Here is a 26,201-nt window from a genome sequence, read left to right as displayed (position 1 = left end):
ATAATTTTCACAAATTTTATTTTGTGAAAAATTCAATATTATATATAATCCTATACCATAATATATTACATGTTATTATAATTATTATTTTCAATAAAAATTAGTTCATAGACGTCAGCTTAACATAAGAAACAATAATTGACGCTAGGAAAATGCCGCATTATATGTAAACGTGTAATTTAATATGATCTTTTATATCTAAAATTATAGTAAACTAGTTGAGAATCCGCGCGTTGCGGCGGCCTATAAAAATTACATTAATGATTCAAAATTAATATTTATAGAATAAAATCAATTTGCGGCGACTTATAAAAATTATATTAATGATTCAAAATTAATATTTATAAAATAAAATAAATTTTATATTATAAACATCTCGATGCAATACCAATATTAATTTTTAAAATTGCAAAATTGGACTATAATTCATGTGTGAAAAAATGATAATAAGTTTCTACATGTAATTAACGATTTAAAGCACGACGAATCTTAATTTTAATTGTGTTTTTCTTTTTGAAAAGTAATCATGTTCTTGACTAACATTGTCATTAACTTTTCCAAACACTACTTCTTAGACACATACACCACTACCTGCATATAAAACGCATACGACTATACTGACTGATGACATCAATAAAACAGACCGTAAACTTGCAAACAACAACAAATACGTCCGACGACCAAAACAAATATTATAAAAGAATCACCAACAAAAATATATCATTGTAATTAGGGGTGTGCATTCGGTTAACCGAAACCGTAATTTATTTCGGTTAACCGAAACTGAAATTCTACGGTTCGGTTTTCGGTTAACCGAACCGAATGCACACCCTTAACTGTGATATCGAGAGACAGTGTAGGTTGTGTTTAGATGATCCAAAACCCTACAACCTATAAGGGTATTTATAGGTGCCGAGAAACTTGTGCGCTACTCTTTTCCATAATTAAATAATCTGAAATAGAATCAGATTAAAAAACTTGCAAATTATTATATTCCATAAATAATCTGAAATAAAATCAGACTAATACTTTCAATTTATTATATTCCATAAATAATCTGAAACAGAATCAGGTTAATTTATGCCAAGATATATACCATATCAATGAATCTGAAACAATTTTTTTTATATCTTTCACCCAAAAATTCCAGAAAATTAGAAAAATAGAACGGAGCTATCTGAGAGGCGCCACCTACACGCCCCTCGCTTCTCCTTTGTATAAGTATATTGATTAAGGGTTTACATCGAACTATTCATTAATAATTATTTTAAAAAGGTGTTTTCTTTTTTTATAAAACTTGAGAGGCTTTCTCGTCCTCATATCAGTATACTCGACGGGACTTTTACCCATTTTTTTAATGAAAATTCTCAAATTCTTTAATTTATTTTGTTTTTTATTCTCTTCAATGTATAATCTCCTCTTGGGTAAGGATTTCTTCCCATTTGATTTTTGTATGTTTCATATTTCTAGGTCTACATCATCACAACCACCGATTTTCTTTATTTTTTGATTTGCTTATTAAGTTTGAGACTTCACCAAGCATCTCTTATTTTGATTTTGTTTTTGAGATCTAAGTTTTATTTGAAGTTTTAGTTTTCAATTTCAATTTGTATTCTCTCATTGGTGAAGGTTGTTTATTTCTCAACTTTATGACATGGGTTGATTTTAATTTTAGTGATAAAAATTTGTATGAGATTGCATCTATAATCGATAACTCAAACTGACCGTCTTAACGGAAACAGTGGCAAATCAGGTATATGTAAATATATATAACATTGTAGTGTCCATATGGTTCTTAATAATTGAATTAAATTTATTTTTCTTCAAAAAAATATACATAGTTTTAATACTCCTTTTGGTGTGTGTATATAATGGACGCACAATGACAATTATATTTTAGTTGGGTGAAGTATTTTGATCGGTGGAGATTTTTACGAGGGGCCTCATTATTAATAAAATTAGAACCAATCTAACATCTAACTAAAAGTAGTTAATTTACGATATATTAACTAGAAAAATGTACATCGTGTACCCACTAGAAAAATCCATAATTTTAATATTACAGAGGGTCTTGGATGAAGCATATATAATTCCCTAGTTATCTGTAACTAGTCAGCCGGAATTAACTTTTCATCCCACCGAAAGCAGGCAAGAAAACCTCCGATACACAAATCTAAAAATTTCAGAACTCATACTTCTCGCTACATATGATAAATTTATAACTCAAGAATATTACACAAACTTACAGAAAGAATAAGAACCTGGCTCATATATAAGTACTAATAGTGACATTATAGCCTACAATTGCATCACCAGTTGCAGGATTAAGCCAATAAGTCTGTGCAATAGCATATCCCCGAGCCAACCTGAAAAGTCCTGTCCCGCCCACAATGGCCATCTCCCTTACTGGATTCGTAGCTGGATTAATACTCAACAGGCTGAAAGAGCTGCCATCATATATACCATCCGTGAACACATAACTCATGACCATGATCAATCCAAAATCATTCTGGCCCGCCGAGCCATATAGGCCCCTGGCCCGGCCTACTTCTTTCGAAGTAGACTCAGGGCCAGTGGTCAGCGGGTCATCGACCATGGTCAATGACCCGAAGCCAGTGAAGGAACTGGTGTTGGTTCGGGCTGGCTTAACCACGGGTATTGCGGATGGGTTGTTCCCGCTAAGGGTGTCATGAAAATAGAATTGGAGATTCGTGACCACTTCTTTTCCGGAGTCGTCTCTTTTGGCCCAGCTCGTGTCTTGGCCTTGTGCTTCTTGTATGCTCATTATTACTATGATCAGCACTGCTAGGTAAAATACTCTATCCATGATTATGTATATGTTAGTGTATAATTCGTTTGTGTTTTTACAAGTCTCAAACTTGCTGGAAAGCAGGATACAGGGAAGAGCCTACACAGAGTATATATATATTCGTGAATATATGTAGGTTAACGGCAGCTGGCGCTCATTGAAAAAGTCCTAAATTGTAATGTTGGATTTTTTATTCAAAATTGAATATTATATAATTAAATATATTTTTAACAGATTTTTAAATTTTATTATCTTGATCATAAACTCGTACTAACTTATAGATTTACTTATATAATCGCCTCGTTCTTGTATGTTAGTCGTTTTGACATTTTGTACGTATTTTGATGTGCAAAAAAACGTATTTCTACACATTAATTTTCAAATTTTCTTTTTCTAAATAAAAATATAAATGTTAAAATTTTATTCAGAAAAAGAAAATTTGAAAGTCCTACATTGAAGTGTGTTTTTTTACACCTCAAATAACTTTCATAAAAGACAAAGAGACTAACATAAAAAACGAGGGAGTAATAAACTTAGTGCATGTTTGGGCAACATCACTTCTAGTTTTTTTCGATAAGAAGCCGGCTTCTACATTTTTCTTGATGCATTTGTGTAAAAAGCGAGAAGCACTTATAAAAAAGTGAGAATGCTAATTTTGGTTTCAGAACTTCTACTTCTTTTTCTGACAGCGTTAACCACTTATAAGTCAAACACTTTTTTTAAGTCTACCTAAACAGTCCAATAGTATTCGCCAATTCTGTTGTTATTTTCTTTTTTTTTCACAACTGTGTTTTACTGGGATCGTTTGGCTAGAAAGCCATTCCAAAATTAAAGGCTTAATTTTGATGAAGTTTTTATTTTATTTAAAAAATTCAGAAATAAATATTAAAAAGATAGTTCATATTTATCGTTTAACAAAAATAAATAATTATTTTTAAAAAATTATATATAACGTATAAATGTGAATCTAAGATTTATCGGTCTCCTCGAAAAATTTGAGGCGGTGATAATAGCGGCCTGAGCAGCAGATTTGTTCTACTAGTTCCAATTGGCAATTGTTGTTCATCTACTCCGCATTTTTCCACGACAAACCAACACGTTGTATTTAGAATTCCGAAAAGTTTCGTGCAGATTTTGGGGCCCTTTGGGCAAGCTTAAAAGAAGTGACTTCTTACTTAAATTAGAAAAGTGGAACAGAAGTGAGAAGTAAATAAGTGAATAAAATGTTTGGAAAAGAAGCCGAAGCTGTGAGAGAGAAGCTAGGATTCTCAGTTTCTTAAAAATGCTTCTGCTTCTTTACACAAACGGGTCAAGAAAAACAGAAGCAGAAGCTGCTTCTGCCAAACAAACATGCCCTTTGACTTGTACTATTCTCTTTCAACATTTCGTCTCGCCACCAACCACTCCAGTGCTGAACCTCCCCAATTTTCTATTGCCTAGAAGCCAGGTAGCTTTTTGCCACTTTACTGTAAAACAGAGGACACAAAACCGAAACAAAAGTATTATTTTTAACACCAAATTATTTATTTCTGAAATATATTATGAATTTTTTTTTGAAAATATGGAAGTCTAAAAATAATATAGTTAACCTCCATTATATATATAAAGAAGTCTTGCGTTTTTCATAATATATTTAACCTCCATTATATATATAAAGAAGTCTTGCGTGTAGTATTTATAAACTGACTAGAAGCTTCCTTGCGGAGAAAAAGGAAAAAACTGACCAGAAGTTGAAAACTGAGTATCAAAGTATCAACAATGTTGTTTACTTGTTGGTGGGACAGTTAGATTAACCAATACCAACTTTAATTTTAATACTAGGATTAGACTATTAGTAAGTCCAACTAACCCATGTTAAACGTATCCCATCTTTAAACAACTATCCAACGCCCGTTCAAGGAAAGAAAATAAATATTTAACGGAGAAAAATGGTTATTGGGCTCACCTTGAACAGCTAATGTCTTTTCTATCATGATATTTAATGGAGGAAAATGAAACCACACATTGTCTTTTAGATGGTGGATGCAAGTGCAGGAACCAGCCTTCTGCGCTATAGCTGTTCACGAATCGAGCCGAGCCCAATTTTGACCGAGCCTAGTCGAGCTTTAAGTTTTTTCCAACCGAACCGAGCCGAGCTTTCTTATCGAACAAAAAAGTGTGTTCGAGCTCGAGCTCGTTAACTAACGAGCCGAACACGAGCTTGTTCACGAACAAATATGAGTCGAGCCGAGCCAGAGAAAAATAAGGTCAAACCGCTACTTTACTCTTAAAATAGCAAGCCAAATAAAATTTTTAGTGTGTTTTGATGGTACCATGTTATAGTTAATATTCTCCTGAACGATTTGATATATTATATGTTGAATTTGGAGTTCAATAACACATATATATTACGAAATTATTATTAAAAAATTGCATTTTTTCGAGTTTTAACGAGCCGAACGAGTTCGGGCCGAGCTTGAGCCGAACACACTAAAAGCTCGGCTCGAGCTCATTTTCTTAACGAACACATTTATATGTTCGAGCTCGAGCTCGAGTTCTTAACGAACCGAGCTTTTATCGAGCCGAGCTCGAGCTTGTTCGCGAACAGTTCTATTCTGCGCCCTGTTTTAAATAGAGTAACATATACGAATAGAGTAACGTATACCCCTCCGTGTTTCAAATTTAGATCGCTTAACTTTCTTGACATACATTTTTAAGTATATTTATCATATTATTAATTACTCCCTCTGTCCCATTGTGAGCTTATTTGACTTTCACAGATATTAAGAAAAAATTAACAAAAAAAGTAAATTTAGTTGAAAATTGAGTAAAGTGATGGAACCTATCAAAATTTAATAATAGATTTGAGATAGTTGAGTAAAATAGAGGGTGTAATAATATTTATTTAATATAAAAGAAGTGTATAAAATAGAGAAATAGTGGATGTAATAATGAAAAGTAGTGTTCAAAAATAGTTGGACGTCAGACATATAAACTTGGACTGAGGGAGTAATTTTATGAATTTTTTTCTTTTAAATTATAATATTAATCATATATTTTAATTTAAAAGTAAAATTCTTTTAAAAGGAATTTTAACTATGAAGTCAAACAATTAAGAAGTACGTGTCAAAAAGTCAAACAACTAATATTTCAAAATTGAGGGAATATTAATATTAAAATATACTTATAGATAGATGCATTCTACTTAAATATTAAGAATTTATATAAATAAGAGTGAATTCTTAAATCTAATGTCTTCTGCTACAAAATAAACATGAAAGATATATAATATTTTTTTATTTTATAAATAAAGGAAAAAATATGAAAAGATTATTTCAAAAATACAAATAAAATAAAAATACTATCAATAACATTTATTAATATTAAAAAAATTACTTCTAAATAGGTGATAAAAATATATATTATTTCAAAAATCCATTTACATTATATAAATAAATTTTTTGACGTTAAAAATTAAACTGTAAATTTAAACTTTGAATTATATACTCGCTCGTGTTTTGCATGAATTATCTTTTTAAAAAATAAATATAAATAATAAATAAACAATAAGACATGGACCAACATATCTTTTTTTTTTTGACGAACAATAAGATTTTAATTAAACATAGAACTTAAGAACACAGTCGGGACAAACCCCCAAACTGACAACTACAACCTGATTGTGAAACAAAAATCGAGCTAAACAAATATCCGCTTTGTTTTCAGATTGCTTAACAGATAGAATATAAATATTCTTGATAATAAAAATGATTACAAAAGTTTCTCGAGCAATCCAGTCGACACCGACATCACTGAAAATAGTAGAATCACAATTGACCTGCGCACATAAAAAACCGGTGATAGACCAGCGTTTATTTCCATCAGTTACACCAACTGAGGTTGGGGGTACAGATGCCCCATATATTGAACAATCATTTGTTGTGCGAGGTGAGCTCTCGCGATAACCACAATTCCAAATTTGAAGCGGGTTGCCCAGATCTCCCAATACACCGTAGAAATCATTCTTCACGCAACATGACAACGAATCAAAAACGCAACAAGACATACACCCAAAAATTGGGGACTATCAACAACCCAAAAAGATGGGTACGGTAACAAGATCACACCCAAAAGGACTTAGATCTCGATTTTATTGAAAACTATTATAGTAGAAATTAAAGATATAGAAATGGAGGAAACGGGATGAGAGGATGGATGGGATGGATGGGATGGATGTGATTTTGATGGAAGAAAGGGGCGGTGAAGGATGGATGATAGTTATAAATGGCGACCGACTCTCATTAGAGTTTTTAACATATCTTTTTTTAATTATAACGTTCCTTGAAAACAAACATAATCCATCGTGTAACTCTAAAGATGAGTAATCTTTTTTTACTTTAACACATTTCTCCCCACCAAAACAAACAAAAGCTAATATATCTTTCTCATAGTTTATTAAGAATCTGAAGACGAGTTAACGCCCTCAAATATGGGCGCTCCTTGGCGTTTTGAAAAGAATTGATCATTTAATAAATGTATTAAAAAAACAAATATAAGAGCATTTCCAACCATTGAAAGACTTAAGCTAAAATGTGAGTTGGCATATCAAAATTAAAAAATATAATCAACCTCGCCAAAAACTCACACTCCAACCACATCAACTCTTTGTCTACAATTTTAGCCAACCTCTTATGGATGATTAAATTTGTCGAACCTGTCTGTAAAAAATCTGTAGGAAGATTGCACATCATTTATTACCACATTGAATTGAATATTAATAACAGCATGATGAGCATGATGCTCGAGATGATGAGGCCGATGGATCTTAGGGTGGTATCATCATATTTATGTTTTTATCTTTTGGATTTGGTGATGCTCGGTCATATGATTGTCTAGTTGATATAACTTTTTACACTATTATGTGGATTTTATATGTCGGATATTAGTGTAGTGTCATCGTATTTATGTTTTTATGCGCCACTTTTGGATTTGGTGATACTAGATCATATGATTTTCTAGCGGATATAACTTTTAATATTATTATGTGGATTTTACATTTATCATTTTCACTATACAGAGTGATCAAAATGTTTATGTATTTGTGTGCAAAAGCAGATGTGTGTTTGTATTATGTTGGGAAATACAGGTACAAAACAGGTGTAATAAATTTGGTAATTTAATAGAATAAAAAAAAATAAAAATTAGAAAATTTAATATTAGCGACCGACATCCGTAGCAAGATTTAAAATGACCAATACAAAAAACGGCAACAAATTACAGTCACTAATAGTGGTCACAAACTTAGCGACAAAACAATCAGTAGCTAAATTTAGTTGCTAACGTTTGCAACCGATCGCGGTCGCAAATACTAGTCGCAAAACTTAGCGACGAGTAACGGTCGCAATACTGGTCGCAAATATTAGCGACGAAAAACGGTCGCGCATGCTGGTCGCAAATTTTAGCGACAAGGAACGGTCGCTGATCCTTGTCGCCGCCACGTGGATTGGCCATAAATTATGCTGACTCAGATTAACGACGGGATCGGTCGCTAAACGCGGTCGCAACTATTTCGGTCGCTGATAGTGGTCACAATGATGCACTCCAGCGACCAGTTTTTCTGCAACTTCTTTGAGCGACTGACTGCGGTCGCGACTAGCCATTAGCGACCCCAGGCGGTCGCTGATAGGCGGTCGCAAAAAGACCAGTTTCTTGTAGTGTATTTTTAAATTATAACCAATGAACATAGTCAATACCATTGAAGTACAATGTCTTACAGGTTCAGCAAATTATACATATTGTCTTGCATGTCCAATTTAGCCAATGATTATAGCAACACCGTTGGAGATGCTCTAAATGCTTTTACTTGTTTAAAGGTGTTGATTCCGGTTTCTATTTAAGAAACGGAATCAGTTCCAGAAACCTGATAATTGTGATTAGCCGAGATGATAAAGTTTATCAGCATGATCACCGTTACATCGTTCACACCAACTTTTAAGCTAAAATTTATTATTACTAAGAGGCCGTTTGGATGTGTTTAAAATAAGTGATTCTTGATCAAAGTAAAAAAATTGAAGTAAAAGTTAGAAGTAAGTTATGACTTATAAGTGCTGTGAGAAAAAAGCGAGCATTTGTAACTTCTAAAATGTGCTTCTACTTTTTTACACAAACGGGTAAAAAAAAGCAGAAGTCTAACTTTTTTGGAATAGAAGTGCTTCTTTAATGTAGCCGAACAGGCACTAACTTACAAGCTAATAGCCTAATAGGCTAGAGCCACGTACTTCCTTTGAAATAAAAATAAATTCGTTTTATTAATTTATGATAATGGAAACTTTTAAGGGGTCGAATTCGTGCAATGGTAGGGGTTGGAATCAGAAATCGGGTTAGGATGATATGAGGTTAAGGTATCATTTCTGATATCATGTGTTTAGTTGAGTGTCGGAATAAATCTGTTTAATTTTAAATATTATTATGTTATTGACTAAATTAAATTATTTTATTAGAAGCAATTATAAATATTTTTATTATAATTAACAACATTTTTTGTATATATAAATATATTATTATTTTTATTATTAATATATTTTCGAAGAATAAAAGAACGGCATTAACAATGATACTTATATCATCACACTACAAGAAATTAGGCTTTTACCCACCATTTGAAAATGTAGGTAAAAGTACAATATTAGTGGTTAAAGAGAATTACCTACCAATATATTATTGGTAAAGATTGGTGGGTAAAAGATGGTGGAGAAAGACTCTTTACCTACACATCAAATATTGGTAGGTAATTTATTGTGTGGGCCCCACTCTATTAATTAATAATTAAATGACGTGTCACTAGCTTATGTGGCGTCATCCACGTGTCACCAACATGGCATGTCCAAGTGGAACCTTGTGGACAAGCCACATGGCGTTGCGTTAATGCGCCACGTGGCATCTTTTTAATGTGCCACATGGTGCTTCTCTGTGTTGCCACATGGCACCTCCTTGTCTTGCCATTTGGTGTATTGCTGTAATGCCACTTGGCACCTCTAATATATGCCTCATGTATTGTACAAATATGACACATGGCACCTTAATTTCTTATATATTAATATATAAGTATTCTTTTGTACAATTCGAGAATAAAATTTTAATCAAATAAACAATCAAAAATTACATAATTATTTTAACATGTATAGCTTAAAGAAAAGCTAAAGTACTAAAGAGTAAAAAAGGTTTATAATTCCAACAATCAGAAAGTAAATCACTCTAAATTTTCAGAATTAACATCTGAATCTTTAGTTGGAGATGTCTTTGGTTGCGGCATGAGATTGTTTTGACGTAATACGGAAACAACTTCATCGAGACGATTATTGGCATCATTAAGCTGTTCAACTAACTCCTGGTAACTTGGTTGGGTAGACTCGGTTGTAGTTTGATGACCTTCATTATTAGTTTTACTACTCCGTCCCCATCCTCGCAAATATACCGAATGACGACCAAGTACTGCTTCCATAATTTCTTTATCCGACAATTCCTCAAGAGAATAAACTTCCCTTAAAGATATCATCTGATCCTGATGACACATTAGTTATATAAGTATATTGAAGCAAAATAAATATAATACTAAGATGTCTACAAAATATATATCCATTACTCACATATAATTTCTGAAGATTAAGCCCAGTCCATCCATTTTCATCTCGATGCTTTAGGCGCCATGTTTCAATATGTCCGGACAAAGAATCTAATGCCATCCCACGTCGAATATGATGTCTTGGGGTAGATACTGATCCATTTTTAGACTCCCATTGTCTTTTGGATCGATTTTCAATATTCTTATTTGCTCTTTCCTGAACAAATACCATAAATCAATTAATATCAAGAAAGTAATAGAACTTGGCTAAATAAAAAAAAATTATGGCACCTGAAACTTTTCTGAACACCATTGATCACATAAGGTCTCCCAATCTTGTTGTTGATCCTCATTTAAGTCTGGATATCTCTTCTTTTTCGCTATCTCAACATTTTTTATACCTCCAATGCGTTTAAAATATGAATGTAACTTATACTTGTACCCCTTCCAAGCTTTTCGCATCTGCTCATCAATGCACAACTTGGTTGTTTTATCTCGCAAGTCAATGTCGAAATTCTCCTGTACATGTGAGAACAATAAGCATTTAGGACCTACAATATAACATCATAATGATAAAAAAAGGATTGCCAATTAATAATATTATATGGAGGTCCCTCCAAAAAATAAAGGTAGTAGGAACAGGGTATGGCATATCAATGAAAGTAAATGCATTTAAGTTGTCTCATGAGTTACTGGACATCTTAAGAAAATCAGCATATATAACTAGAATTCTGAGTGATTAATTTGGAAGAATATCCTTCGACTAACTAACTATTAGCAATATCAGTTGTTAAACTACACAATAGAAACACAAAGAAATGTGTATACTGACAAGATGCACAGCAGGCAACAAGTTAAACAACAAAGTAGTAGTACTATCATGTTTTAAAACAAACAAACCAATGCTATCTCTAATGACAAAATGATTCCTATTTTATATTTACTTAGCAGGTAACATATAAGCATACACTTTTCCCTCCACAATATTATTTCTATATAGATGATCAGTGACAAAACTCAAGGACCCAGATAAGGTAGAGTCATAATATTATATATATAAGCCTGCGAAAGAGTTTCAAGCTCTACAGAGCTTTAGAAAATATTTTGCTTACTCAAGTAAAATGTTAAATGTTCATGGGTTAGTTCTCAACCTAAATGGCAGAGACAATAGAGTATGAACTCATAAAAAAGCCAGACATATAAGTATAAAAATGTTAAAACTAAAAGTACCTGAAGATAGCATCGTAGTGGTGCTCTCACCTCCTCAGGAACTAGTCTCCAATCTTTATAACCAAATGTGCCATGATTGCGAATAATAAACCCGATTTCATTATTAAATCTCTCTGCATTATTACAAATTGGTTGGCGACAATCAGCATCAAAAACAACTGACAACTTTCCTGTTGCGGATGCCTTAGCAATTTTCGAAGTGGCCATGCCACGAGTTGCTTTACGTGGGTTAATTTTCCGATCTGCATAAATTTCCAACAAACATACAGATATAAATTAGTGAAGTAAACTAACAATAAAAAAGATACAAAGTATAATACAAACTACCAGATCCTGGATTAGTATCAATTTCAGCAGCCAATGGATTCTTCACACTAGGTTGTACAGGCTGAGAATCAGAGTAAGTATTGACATTTGCCTCATTGGTATGACCATTTGTGCCTTTTGCTGGTATTTTTCTGGTACTGCGAGTAGTCCGGCATGACAAAGCACTTGAATTATCACCATAAAATATGGCACAATCATATCGGCATACATCAATTTGCTCATATCCTAAACCTACTTCACAAAGAAGTTTTCTTGTTTGGTAATAATTTTCAGGACAATTATTACCCTCAGGCAACATCTCTTTAAAACACTTTATAATATCCTCAAATGCTTTATCAGATAATTTATTAACCACTTTAATATTCATTAACCTCACCACAACACTTAGGACAGAAAAATCCTTACAATTATCATACAAAGGCTTGTGAAGAGATTCAAACAAAGCATCATATTTGTCACCCACATTAACCGAAGGATCATCAACAAAATCACTAGATGGACCAATATCAAAATACTTACTATTGATGGCATCACTAAGACCTGCGGCCAAATCATCGTGATGGTCTTTTTCATGCTCATCTGGAGTATTAAAGATTACTCCTTCTATATCATCTCCAAGCTCACCATGATGATACCAAATCTTGTAACTTCTCAAAAAGCCATGTGTAAGTAAGTGTAACTTAATCACTTTGAGATTTTGTTTTTGCTTATTCACACATCGAGAACAAGGACATAGCACTGTACCTTTAGAGTCTATACACTGACTTGCGACACTTACAAATTCATCAATACCACTTGCGTATTCCGTTGACAATTTATTTGGAATATTTATCCATGAACGATCCATGTCCCACCTGAAAGTTTTAAAGACATTAGCAAAATTTCATAAAAGGTATATATGCATGAGTTATTTTTTTTTTTGAATAAATATAGTAAACACTTAACTATAAATCAAAAAACTGCATTTTCTTTTGGAACAAGAGTATATCATAAAGATACACAAGCTAATGTAGCGGGAGGAATAGATTTCACAAATGTACAAATGGTAAGAATATTAGCAGTACACCGACTTTGTTAATTGTTCCTAAAATTTTATAAGGGTATCTTTATGTATTCTTTTAAAATGTGTTACTTGGTAATTGCTTTCATGTGTGCTACCTACTTCTTGGCCATTCTTTTTAATAATAGAGTTAAACATCTTAATTAATATGTTCCTTGTACCTTGTATTAAGCCTAGGCATGAAAGCAAAGTTTTAGATATGTTCTGTTTAGGGTTAAAAATGGGGTGGGGAAAATGGGGAACCCGCCCTAACCCACCCCGAATGGGGCAGATCCGCCCCGCTAATATGGGGAATGGGGCAGTGACGGGGAATGATTTTCTGCCCCGCCAAAATATGGGGCAAGTATGGTATTTAATTTGTTGAATCCCCGCGGGGATTCCCCGCCCCGCCCCGCATATATTTAATATAAATAAATAATTATATTTAATATAATATTTTTATTATATTTAATATAATATGTTTATTATATTTAATATTATTATTTTTAATACACAAAACTATAATTTTACAATATATAACATGTCTCTTTGATTTCTATTATCATTAGGTTTTTTGCTTTTAATATACATGTCTCGTATATTTTTATTAAATTCTGAAAAAAATTACTTAATTTTAAAATAATTATTTAAAGTGTAATATTATAGAAGCGGGGCGGGGTGGGGCGAAATTATATTAAGTCCCCGGTGGGGCGGAGATGGGGATTAAAAATAAATCCCCGCGGGGAATGGGGCGGGGATGGGGCAAGAAAAAATTATGTGGGGCGGGGCTGGGAAATGAAGTCCCCGCCCCGAACCCGCCCCATTTTTAACCCTAGTTCTGTTCCTGCTTTTGTTTAAGAATATGATAAAATGTTTATTTTTTACAAGAATCTGCAGATAAGTTTGTTTAATAATTTTGTATCCAATCTTTTTTTGTCCTTCTATTATACAGTTATGTACATTATAGACATTAATACACATCTAACTTAGACCTTAGAAAGACCCAATTATGTGTTATCTCTCAGGCTAGCTGTTACTATTACTTTGAAGTTAGATTTGAAAAGACATTTGGCTCAGACACTGGAAAAATCTAATGAGCATCAGATCTTTTGTGTACAGGGACAGACATTTGTGCAAGTGCAAGAATACAAGAGCAAACTTTATATAATCAAGTGATGCTTCCTAGATAATTATTAGGTCCGGCTCAACAATTTGGAGTCCCTCTGCAAAATTAAATAATTATTCTTAATTATATAAATATATTTAGTATTAATTTTAAATACATAAATATATTTAACAAATAAAAAAATAGTTTTAATGTATAACCTGTGTCATAAATAAAATATATATTTTAATTATCCACTGAAAATATTTAGAAAATCGATAAAATAGTACAAAAAATTTAATAACAATAATTAAACTTAAAATAAAATACTAACATAAGAATATATAATATAAACTTACATATAATGATAATCAGTCAGCCCAAAAAAAATAAAAAAATTAGGGATTGTAATCAATATTTAGTAAATAAATAAAATTTTTGTTTGGGTTTGAAAAACTTTACTTCCCGATATGTTGCTAATAACAGGAACTAGTATCCTTTTCTCGAAAAAACAGGAACTAGTATCCTCCATACGCACAATGCTAGTAAAATGAAACACAATCTGGAAGTAATAGATGATGTGTGTGTATATATAATTCAATTATGTTTACAGAATCTTGTTTGTGTCACCCATTTAAACAAACACATAGAATGCACTTTAATCTTATTAGAGCTAATTTCAGAGGAGTGAGCGATTCATCATCTATATGTATGTATACATGATCAATATGAAAGAAAGAAATTGATCGGAAGAATATGAAGGGAGACTAACCAAGTTCATGCCCTGAAGAGTTGCGCGCTAGAATCCAAGTTGAACCCGGGGCTAAGGTTCCAAACGATGAATGTTGTAATTTAGGGATTGTTAATTGATTAATGATTAATGTTGTAATTGTGTTTATAAATATATATGTTTATAAAATATATTTAACTACAATAAAAAATATAATGATTTGATAATTTAAAATTACAAGTAGGATTGGTTTTGACATGTCAGCATATAGTTACTGATGTTTGAATTTTAGATTTTAATAACCTTACTTTTACCTACTAATAATAGTTATTATTATCTATTGGTAAGTAAAAACTCTTTATTCCTACCGATATATAATGGTGGGTAATCTATTGGTAGGTAAAAAGTAGATTTCTTGTAGTGTCATCTCATACCCGATAACCACCCCTCCCCTTTGGTTTGGTTGATTTCATACATATACCTGATTCTTGATACCATCCAACCGAATGACACCTAAGAGCATCTCCAAAGGAGCTATGTATAATTATTAGCTAAAATTATAAAAATTTGTTGAACATGTAAACAATAGTATTTCAGTGATAATAGTTATAATATTTAGCTATATTAAAATTTTACTATTTCATTATTTTAAAATTCTGACAACTATATTTTTAACTAGTAGTTATTTATTGTGAACATATTGTATAAAATTTTAACAACAAGATAATATTTTTGTAAAATCATACGTGATTATATATCCAGTTCATGTGTTTATCACATTTTATTTTTGTTTTAAAACAAAATATTTATATTTTTTGGACAAAAATAACATATAAATTATTTTCATATAGAAAAATATATTATTTCATATAACTCAACGTTGTAAATTTTACAAACAAAAATGAGAGATTATATTTAAAAACAAATATTATATATACATATTTGTATCTATAATATTTAAATTAAATCTATAATATAAAATTATTATAATAATATATAATATAATTATTAAATATAGAAAACTGACAACAGTTTAAAAGTACGGTACATTTTAAAGGAAAATGACGTGGAAACAATATAGATGATGGGTTTTCATTCAACAGATGTAGCGTGCGTGTTTTAAGTTATCTAAGATTATTGCTAACAAGTCACTGCGTTGGAGTAGTCTGTTTTGCAACTGTTAGGTATATTTTTAAAACCTAACATTACAACTAGATATTATACCTAACAGGTACATCTCGTTGGAGATTCTGAGGAGTAGATATTATAGACAATGTCCACGAGTCAGAAAGCTTTGATATTGACAAAAATAGATAAAACTTATCAGATCTTGAGAAAAGTGTTAATAGTTTGTAGAGGTATAGCAGGGAGTGTGCATCTTCCTCCGAAAAACATAAAAGAAATAATTGGTCTGTTGGCATTTGATTGGATGGATGTGGTTGTTATTTTACACCAACTATAAGAAAGATTGTAGAAAGGTGGGTTGAATACAATCTTTTACAAATTTAAAAGATTCAAGAACAGTTAACACTTAACAATAACAGAAATGAAAAACACCAAGTATTAAAAAAAATACGGGTGGATTGAGATTTTATATTGAAGAATCTGTGGATTGGTTACAATTCTCACAGCTGCAGGTTCAACACTCAAACTGTTTCTAACACTCAAGTTTTTCTCACAAGAATATTTAAAAAGTTCAACTAATGCTACTAACTTGGTTATATACTCCAAGTTTACAAGGTTTAACTAGAATACAAAATTTGCACTCTAAACTAAAGTATGCTGCACATCTTTGTCTTATGCATGTCTTCTGTGATGTCTTCATCTTTGACCATCTTCTTGATTTGATCCAGATTGCATTGCATGAAATAAGAATGTTTATGGTTCTTCTTTATTGTCCTAATCAGGCTTCCATGTCTATTTTAGTGTAATTCGATCCATGTGATATTTCAGAATAAAGCTCTAGTCACTTTCAATGGCTGTTTGCTTCATCCGTTGAAAGTGTCTTCATCCATCAAGCGAATTACAGACTTTATCGATTGAACACTGTTCCAGTCTCATCAGTTGAATATATTTGACTTCATTAGTTGAAAGCTTTGTCTTCATCGGTTGAAACATACTGCACTCTTCATCAGTTGAATTGCTACAGCTCATCAGTTGAATATCCTTCACTTAGACAAAATTACATGGCATTGGATATGTAAAATCCTGTGATTTTATTTATTTATTTAAATATTTCTATTTAATTAGTATTGTTATTATGAGTTAGATTTGAGATTTAAAATTTGTTTGTATTTATATTATTAGATGTTAACATTAATTGGAAGCTTCTAGAATTATTTTGTGTTAGTTATTTGAATAATAAAATAGATAGAATTCTTTATTAATGGAAAGAAGCGTAGAATTATTTTAGAAAATCGAAATCTTTGTGAGAAAACCTTATATTTGGAAATTGGTTTATGAGGTGGAGAAAATTTTGACCCAAGTTTAGAAATTCCTATTTTTGATTAGGTTTTATGTGCTATATAAGAATCCCTTTAGATACCGAATAAGTCGTTCAACAATTTACGTGGACGGGTATGTTTTCTTCGTCTTCGATCCTTGCAAGTATATGTTGACTTGATATATTGATTTGTTGTTCCTTGTCATGTGTATTTGATGTGAGTATATCTTGTTTGCCTGTTTGTTTATGCTGAAATTCGTATATAGTATTTTCTGTGAATCAGTTGGGTTGTAAAAATCGTAGTAAATTGAAAATTGATCGGATTTTGTTGATTCTGGACATTCTGAAAAGCTCTCTTCGATACCTACAACTTTTGTCTCAGGACTTATTTCGAAATTAGCAGTGTATCTATGCTTAAAATGATATTCTTTGTAACCCTTCAGTTCTTAGTCGCGAAACTTTTTTTCCATGTTCAAAAATTCGCTATAAATTGATCGTATGTCGAAAATTTACTCCTGATACCAATCTGAAAAGCTTGAGATATAATCTTTAGTTATCAGTCATACCCATATGTTGTTTAAATTGATCTAATTGTCTAAACTGACTTACAAAGATTCAGGGCTGTTTATACCTTTCTGCAGAGTTGTTCCGTGTTTAAAAATTTGTATTTCCCTCGTTATTTGTCATAAAATTGTGATCTTTACCAATTCTGAAACCTCGGAGAATGATCTTTAAGTGTTTAGTTATAGTCTAATTGATATCAGTTTGTTTGCTTTGTGAAAATCTGCTTTGAATGTAAACTGCTCCTGAGTAAAATTCTGCTCTGTTACTTGAACTTCTAAAATTCATAACTAATTCGTTATCTGTCGGTTTATTATGAATTTGGACATTTTGGAATCCTTGTTGAATGTACTTTAATTCTACAGTTGACTATTTTCTCATATTCAGAAGTTATCTTTGGTTAATATTGAGATTTGTAACAGCATGCATGTTATTTATCTTATTCGATAAATGAAAATGTGTTAATTGTTATTATTTGTTAAAGTTTGATTTTGTTAAGACTTGTTACGTGACTTGCTCTTTATTGTTTAAGACGTACTATAAGTTAATTATGTTTTGTTTATTAATTAAATGTATAGGCTTTGTTCGTGTTATTAATTTCGGATTTTAAGTGTCGGCTTTGAGGTAAGTACCTTTTGACTTACTTTTATTTTCGAAAGGATATTTTGATTTCGCAAATTTCTGATTTTTGTATGAGATATAAGAATAAGAATTTTGTTTCGAAGTTTATAAGATATAAGATATGAGAATCTTTGAAGACCCAGTCTCTACGTTTCGAACCCGTTCGTAATTTACGCTATAGTTCCGGAACTAGCCTTAGATACTCTTAGTAGGCGCACAAGTGTGCAATTTTAGATACCTGCTAAGGGCGCGTGATTATTGAACTTTAGATCCCGGTCACTGGGTAAGTGTGGCAAAAGAATAAGAATAAGATCCCGGTCACTGGGAAAGTGTGACCGTAGAGCAAGACTGTGGTATTGATAAGATTTTTGTTTCTGATCTGTTTTAAATTATGTTTGCTTTTAAAATATAAACTGTGGGTTGGATTTGCTTTTACAAGTGTTTTTAAAATTATTATTGTTTTGAGGAACAATGTTTTATAAAAACACCCACTGATTTCGAGATTAATTGTTGGTTAAATTGTTACTTGCTGAGCTGTGTAGCTCATCCCCTTTTACAGTTTTTCAGGTTTGATTTAAAAGCGAGTTGATGTGCATTGGAATTGGAGTTCGATGATATGAGATTTCGGATAAGTTTGACACGTGGATTTATAGATTTTAGCTGCGCCTTTGTAACAGTCATCTTTGTAATAGAATTTTAGATTAATAAATTCGTTGTAATTTAGTTTTGGATTTAGTTTTAATATTCCGAAAAGTCGGGATGTTACAGTTGGTATCAGAGCGAGGTTGTCCTTCGGAGTGTGTTAGGTATGGGACTAGCTCATTCCCTAGGGTGCGATCCGAGTACTGAGGTTCAAGTTTGACTTGTCAGTGGTTAGTGAGTTTTTAGTTGTGTGTCTTGACTTTTAAGATAGGATTTTGGAGAATAGATTTGGGATAATTTGGGGACCAAATTCTTTTTAAGGGGGGTAGAATGTAAAATCCTGTGATTTTATTTATTTATTTAAATATTTCTATTTAATTAGTATTGTTATTATGAGTTAGATTTGAGATTTAAAATTTGTTTGTATTTATATTATTAGATGTTAACATTAATTGGAAGCTTCTAGAATTATTTTGTGTTAGTTATTTGAATAATAAAATAGATAGAATTCTTTATTAATGGAAAGAAGCGTAGAATTATTTTAGAAAATCGAAATCTTTGTGAGAAAACCTTATATTTGGAAATTGGTTTATGAGGTGGAGAAAATTTTGACCCAAGTTTAGAAATTCCTATTTTTGATTAGGTTTTATGTGCTATATAAGAATCCCTTTAGATACCGAATAAGTCGTTCAACAATTTACGTGGACGGGTATGTTTTCTTCGTCTTCGATCCTTGCAAGTATATGTTGACTTGATATATTGATTTGTTGTTCCTTGTCATGTGTATTTGATGTGAGTATATCTTGTTTGCCTGTTTGTTTATGCTGAAATTCGTATATAGTATTTTCTGTGAATCAGTTGGGTTGTAAAAATCGTAGTAAATTGAAAATTGATCGGATTTTGTTGATTCTGGACATTCTGAAAAGCTCTCTTCGATACCTACAACTTTTGTCTCAGGACTTATTTCGAAATTAGCAGTGTATCTATGCTTAAAATGATATTCTTTGTAACCCTTCAGTTCTTAGTCGCGAAACTTTTTTTCCATGTTCAAAAATTCGCTATAAATTGATCGTATGTCGAAAATTTACTCCTGATACCAATCTGAAAAGCTTGAGATATAATCTTTAGTTATCAGTCATACCCATAAGTTGTTTAAATTGATCTAATTGTCTAAACTGACTTACAAAGATTCAGGGCTGTTTATACCTTTCTGCTGAGTTGTTCCGTGTTTAAAAATTTGTATTTCCCTCGTTATTTGTCATAAAATTGTGATCTTTACCAATTCTGAAACCTCGGAGAATGATCTTTAAGTGTTTAGTTATAGTCTAATTGATATCAGTTTGTTTGCTTTGTGAAAATCTGCTTTGAATGTAAACTGCTCCTGAGTAAAATTCTGCTCTGTTACTTGAACTTCTAAAATTCATAACTAATTCGTTATCTGTCGGTTTATTATGAATCTGGACATTTTGGAATACTTGTTGAATGTACTTTAATTCTACAGTTGACTATTTTCTCATATTCAGAAGTTATCTTTGGTTAATATTGAGATTTGTAACAGCATGCATGTTATTTATCTTATTCGATAAATGAAAATGTGTTAATTGTTATTATTTGTTAAAGTTTGATTTTGTTAAGACTTGTTACGTGACTTGCTCTTTATTGTTTAAGACGTACTATAAGTTAATTATGTTTTGTTTATTAATTAAATGTATAGGCTTTGTTCGTGTTATTAATTTCGGATTTTAAGTGTCGGCTTTGAGGTAAGTACCTTTTGACTTACTTTTATTTTCGAAAGGATATTTTGATTTCGCAAATTTCTGATTTTTGTATGAGATATAAGAATAAGAATTTTGTTTCGAAGTTTATAAGATATAAGATATGAGAATCTTTGAAGACCCAGTCTCTACGTTTCGAACCCGTTCGTAATTTACGCTATAGTTCCGGAACTAGCCTTAGATACTCTTAGTAGGCGCACAAGTGTGCAATTTTAGATACCTGCTAAGGGCGCGTGATTATTGAACTTTAGATCCCGGTCACTGGGTAAGTGTGGCAAAAGAATAAGAATAAGATCCCGGTCACTGGGAAAGTGTGACCGTAGAGCAAGACTGTGGTATTGATAAGATTTTTGTTTCTGATCTGTTTTAAATTATGTTTGCTTTTAAAATATAAACTGTGGGTTGGATTTGCTTTTACAAGTGTTTTTAAAATTATTATTGTTTTGAGGAACAATGTTTTATAAAAACACCCACTGATTTCGAGATTAATTGTTGGTCAAATTGTTACTTGCTGAGCTGTGTAGCTCATCCCCTTTTACAGTTTTTCAGGTTTGATTTAAAAGCGAGTTGATGTGCATTGGAATTGGAGTTCGATGATATGAGATTTCGGATAAGTTTGACACGTGGATTTATAGATTTTAGCTGCGCCTTTGTAACAGTCATCTTTGTAATAGAATTTTAGATTAATAAATTCGTTGTAATTTAGTTTTGGATTTAGTTTTAATATTCCGAAAAGTCGGGATGTTACAGGATATTTACAATTAGCCATCCTATTCTATCCATCCGTTGATAATTCCCAAGACAAGTAACATAACAATTACACTTGATAAATTGATAAAGATTCTAATTTAAACATGTTACAAGGTGTTTATGTTATCATCAAAATTATTGATTCCTAACAGTTGTGTTGGTCATGGTATGAAGAATACAAATTACCAGCCCTTGGGAAGAATGTGAAAAGAGTAATTAATTGTTTTTACTAGTTATGTGGAACAAGAGATGAGCTTCTATATATTCAAGATCCATTTATGATATTTACATGAATAACTAGTATGGACAAATAAGTCTTGTAATCAAAGGAGGGTTCACGGGTCTTTTATTCTTAGATATCAGCTCATTATGATGGTATTATGGTCTTGGATAATCCGAAATATATATGAATAGTAATTGTACATTTACGTAACTATTATAAACATAATAACATATGTCTTGTTCAAAAATATGGGAAGGACTTTTGCATATTAATCTAGTGCGAATCGCATTCTGATTTGAGTTAGATTTCAAAATTGGTAACTAATTGGAATTAAGTATTTGAGAATCAGATTATTATTTATCATAGTTTGATTGTGTACTATTAATGATGGCTTTGATTAATAGTACAAGTTGGGACGTGGGTTTTTCGCATCATATATTTTTGTGTGTGCGCTTTGCATTGTAAGTTGAATCTCGTATTTTCGTAAGTGTCCTTATGAAATGTTATACAAAGTCTCCCTACAGTATGATGAACTCAAATCCTTTGGTTGTTTAGCCTTTATCATTGTACCTCTTATAGACAAGTTCAAAAATAGAGCGATGCCATTTGTCTTTCATGGCTACCCTCCTTCACAAAAAGGCTATAGACTATTGAGCCTGTTGGATAAATCTATCATTATAACTAGAGATCTTAGTTTCAATGAAGATGTGTATCATCAAGAAACATATTAGACTTCATATTCGCATCCATGTCCTATCACTTTTCCATCCACTTTTGAGCCAAGTCGAAATCTTAATTTTGATGATCTATTACAATTCAGTCAATCTCACTCAGACGAGACTTCTAACTCAAAGAGTGAGGGCACCAAAGATTTTGAACCTCTCAAAAGATTAACCAGAAAAAGAAAACAACCACATTGGATGGCTCGTGATTATGATCAAATCACTCAGAGTTCCTAGAATTTGAACAAGCTATTGAGCCTAAATTCTCTTGTTTTTTTAACATCCAATACTGATCCTACATCTTTTAAGCAAGTTGTTAAGTGTGTTTATCGGTTGGACGATAAATTGTGAATTACAAGCTCTGAAAAAAATGATACAATAATCATAACCTCATTGCCACATGGCAAACAAACTATATGTTAAAAATGACTTCATAAAAAAATTACTAAGTAGATGGCCCTTAGACAAGTTGAATAGCAGACTTTATTTTTTTAGGTTATAAATAAAATCAATGGCTTGATTACGGGGAACCATTTGCCATGTTGCCAAGATGGAAACTGTCAGAACCATAATGACTGTACTGCAATTCAAGATTGAATAGCTACTCAAATGGATGTAATAAATGCATTGCTCCATGACGATTTAACGAGAAAGGTATACACAACTTTTCCTCGAGGATATACAAGTAGAGGTGTGCACGGGTCGGTTCAGCTCGGTTTCTATCAAACCGTTGCCGAACCGTGCATTTCGGTTCGGTTCGGTTTTTAGGTAAAAATCGTAACCGAACCGTTTCGAACGGTTTTTTCGGCTCGGTTAACCGTCTGTTTTGGTTTTTTGCGGTTTTTATATGATTTGAAACTAGTATACAAATCTAATATTATTATAATTTTAGAAAAATATTTATATACTTATAATATCAATTTCTCTTACTAAAATATAAAATTAATATATTGTAGCACATATATATAATATGTTATATATAATATGTTATATAGAATAAAATATAATAAATGTTATATTTTTATTCTATATTATATAAACGGTTCGGTTTTAAGGGTAAAACCGTAACTGTTACTAAACCGTTATATCGGTTCGATTACTTTTTTTTCGGCATTTGTCGGTTACGGGTTTTTTCGTTTTGATTTTTCGGTTTTCCGGCTCGGGTTTTATTGCTCACCCCCATATACAAGCATGGGTTCCAAGATATGGAAAGATATATATGTCAGCCACACCAATGCTTCAGTTCGACATGGGAGATTAGTATGTGAGCTTATCACGAACTTATATTGTTTGAGACAAGCTCCAAAGTGTTGGTTTAATAAGCTTACATCACCTTTTAAAGAAGATAATTTCAATAATCTAAAGTAGATTATAGTCTATTCACAAAAGTTTCAGAAGATTTCACAACTATCATTTTGATATTAGCTTATGTGGATGATTTGCTGTTGGCAAGGAACTCATCAGCTCACATTGATAACCTCAAACTGATGTTATCAAGGAAGGATCTTTCACATGAAAGGATTTGGGAACATCAATTATTTTTCAGGATTTAAAGTGCTCATTATTAGAGCCTATATTGTGTAATATGCCTTCAGTCTCATTAAAGCTTGTATCATAAGATTCTATAAATCGATTGTTAACATTCTCAAGAAGTTTAATCACAAATTACTTTTCTTCGGCATGTATAGTATTTTAATTTTACAGTTTTAGAACTATAAAATATCAGTGCTTGTGCATTTGCTGAGATCGATTATCAGAAGGTAGCCTCTGCATATCGAGTACTATAGGTTCTCCTTTCTAAAATGAGGAAGTACTATTACTTGATTGAATTCGCAGTTTTCAGAAAATATTGTCCATGTTTGTTACCAGAAGCAGAAGTTATTTCTGACTTCTATTTTACCTAACCCGTAAGTATAAGCATTTTTAAGAAGTTGATAATGTTAGCTTTTCTCTCAGAGTTTTAATTTTTTTACCAAACACTTTATCAACTTATTTACTTCTCACTTCTAATCTAATTTTTTATTTTAAGTAAAAAAATCACCTTTTTTAAATTACCTCAAACAGATTATATCAGTGATCATATTTGTATTAAGTATTGGTATCCCAATCTCTATTGGTGACAAACATGTTTATCTTATTTGTCGCAAGCATCCCAACATGTATTTTTATTAATAAAATTTACAGAAGCACATTTACTTACTCGTTTCGGGATAAAACCGGAACCGAAACCATATATCCTCGGTTTTTAAAATCGAAAATCGTAACCGCCGGTTCGGATTCGGTTCCGGTTTTGGTTTAAAATACCCCGGTTCGGTTATAATCGGTTCGGTTTCGGTTACAAAACCGACAAATTTTTTTTATATAAAAATTCTTAAATCTTATTATTAATGTAAAACCTAACTATGATTGTCAAGTTTTACAAGGAACTATCCATAAACAGCCTGATTTATATACATGTTGTACCCCAGGATGATAGAATGGCAAAACAAAAAAAAATACCACATTGTCTGTACAACGGAGTAGCACAGCAGACTGTTCTGTCTCGACGACCAGATGAATGTTAAACTCTTGGACTTGTACAGTGTATTACAAGTTTAAACAAATTAATATTGGACCAACTTATTATATATGATACATTTATTTATTTGTAATTATTTTTAAATGCATATAAATTATATATATATATATATATATATATATATATATATATATATAGGGTCTTACTCCAGTACAAACTCCTTACTGTACAAACGTACAAACCAGTGATTATGATAATAATATTTAGTGATTAGCAGATTTTAATTTAACAAATACATACATACATACATCACCCCCGTCACCACAATCACCACCACCACTGCCCAGCGCCACTCTCTCTCTCTCCATCATCCACCACGCCCAGCACCACTGCCCAGCACCTCTCTCTCTCTCACCACCCACCACCACCAACCACCACCACTGCCAGCGGCTCTCTCTCTCTGGTTGTTCGCTCACCGACCAGTGCCATACACACACACATTCACCACTACTTTTCTCATCTCCCTCAATCGTGTCTCTCTTCATCAGACCCCTGGTAGATTTAGTGATTCTGTTCAATCATTTAGTGATTCTGTTCAAGTCATTTAGTGGTTGTTTGTACGTTTGTACACTAAGTAGTTTGCACGAGATATTTTTGCATTGATTTTAATGGTTTGCTGGAACCTTTGGAGTCGCAGAAACAGGTGGGTATGGGATAAAGTGAATATATCAGAGTTTGGCGTTCAATCAACTGCAATGAGTATGTTGCATGAATGGCAACAGAGGTGTGTGGCAGTCAGGACTCCTAAGGTAACAACAAATTCAAGCTCTCGGAAATGGCATCGACCACAACAAGGGTGGATCAAGGTCAACACAGATGCTGCGGTATTCATGGAGTGGGGTAGTACTGGGATAGGAAGTGTTATTAGAGATGCTCATGGTGCATTTCTACGGGCTCGAAATCATAAACTGCAGGCATTGTACAGTCCCAGAGAGGTTGAAGCAATTGGTCTCAAAGAAGCATTATCCTGGGTCAAAGAATTGGGCTACAAAAGATGTGTGTTTGAAACAGATGCGAAAGAACTTGCAGAGGCGTGCAAAAATGTT

General features: G+C 32.1%; 2 protein-coding genes across 2 annotated transcripts; both read right to left on the bottom strand.

Annotated features, from left to right (window-relative positions):
• Window positions 1–2,112: 2,112 nt before the first annotated feature.
• Window positions 2,113–2,910, bottom strand: LOC108226552 (dirigent protein 23). Its single transcript, XM_017401524.2, has one exon. It carries the CDS (start codon window positions 2,825–2,827, stop codon window positions 2,267–2,269), a length of 561 nt encoding a protein of 186 aa, XP_017257013.1. The 5' UTR covers window positions 2,828–2,910; the 3' UTR covers window positions 2,113–2,266.
• A 6,949-nt stretch (window positions 2,911–9,859) lies between these two features.
• Window positions 9,860–14,966, bottom strand: LOC108225678 (uncharacterized). Its single transcript, XM_064080007.1, has 6 exons — window positions 14,883–14,966; window positions 11,967–12,820; window positions 11,640–11,881; window positions 10,701–10,928; window positions 10,435–10,626; window positions 9,860–10,349 (listed from the first exon to the last, which is right to left on the bottom strand). The coding sequence occupies exons 2-6, from the start codon at window positions 12,811–12,813 to the stop codon at window positions 10,038–10,040; spliced, it is 1,821 nt and encodes a 606-aa protein (XP_063936077.1). The 5' UTR covers window positions 12,814–12,820; window positions 14,883–14,966; the 3' UTR covers window positions 9,860–10,037.
• Window positions 14,967–26,201: the final 11,235 nt, after the last annotated feature.

This window comes from Daucus carota, chromosome 6, assembly GCF_001625215.2.
Source record: "Daucus carota subsp. sativus chromosome 6, DH1 v3.0, whole genome shotgun sequence".
NCBI classification, from domain to species: domain Eukaryota; kingdom Viridiplantae; phylum Streptophyta; class Magnoliopsida; order Apiales; family Apiaceae; genus Daucus; species Daucus carota.
The sequence above is the reverse complement of the archived record's forward strand: the minus strand, read 5'-3'. Positions and strand labels throughout refer to the sequence as shown.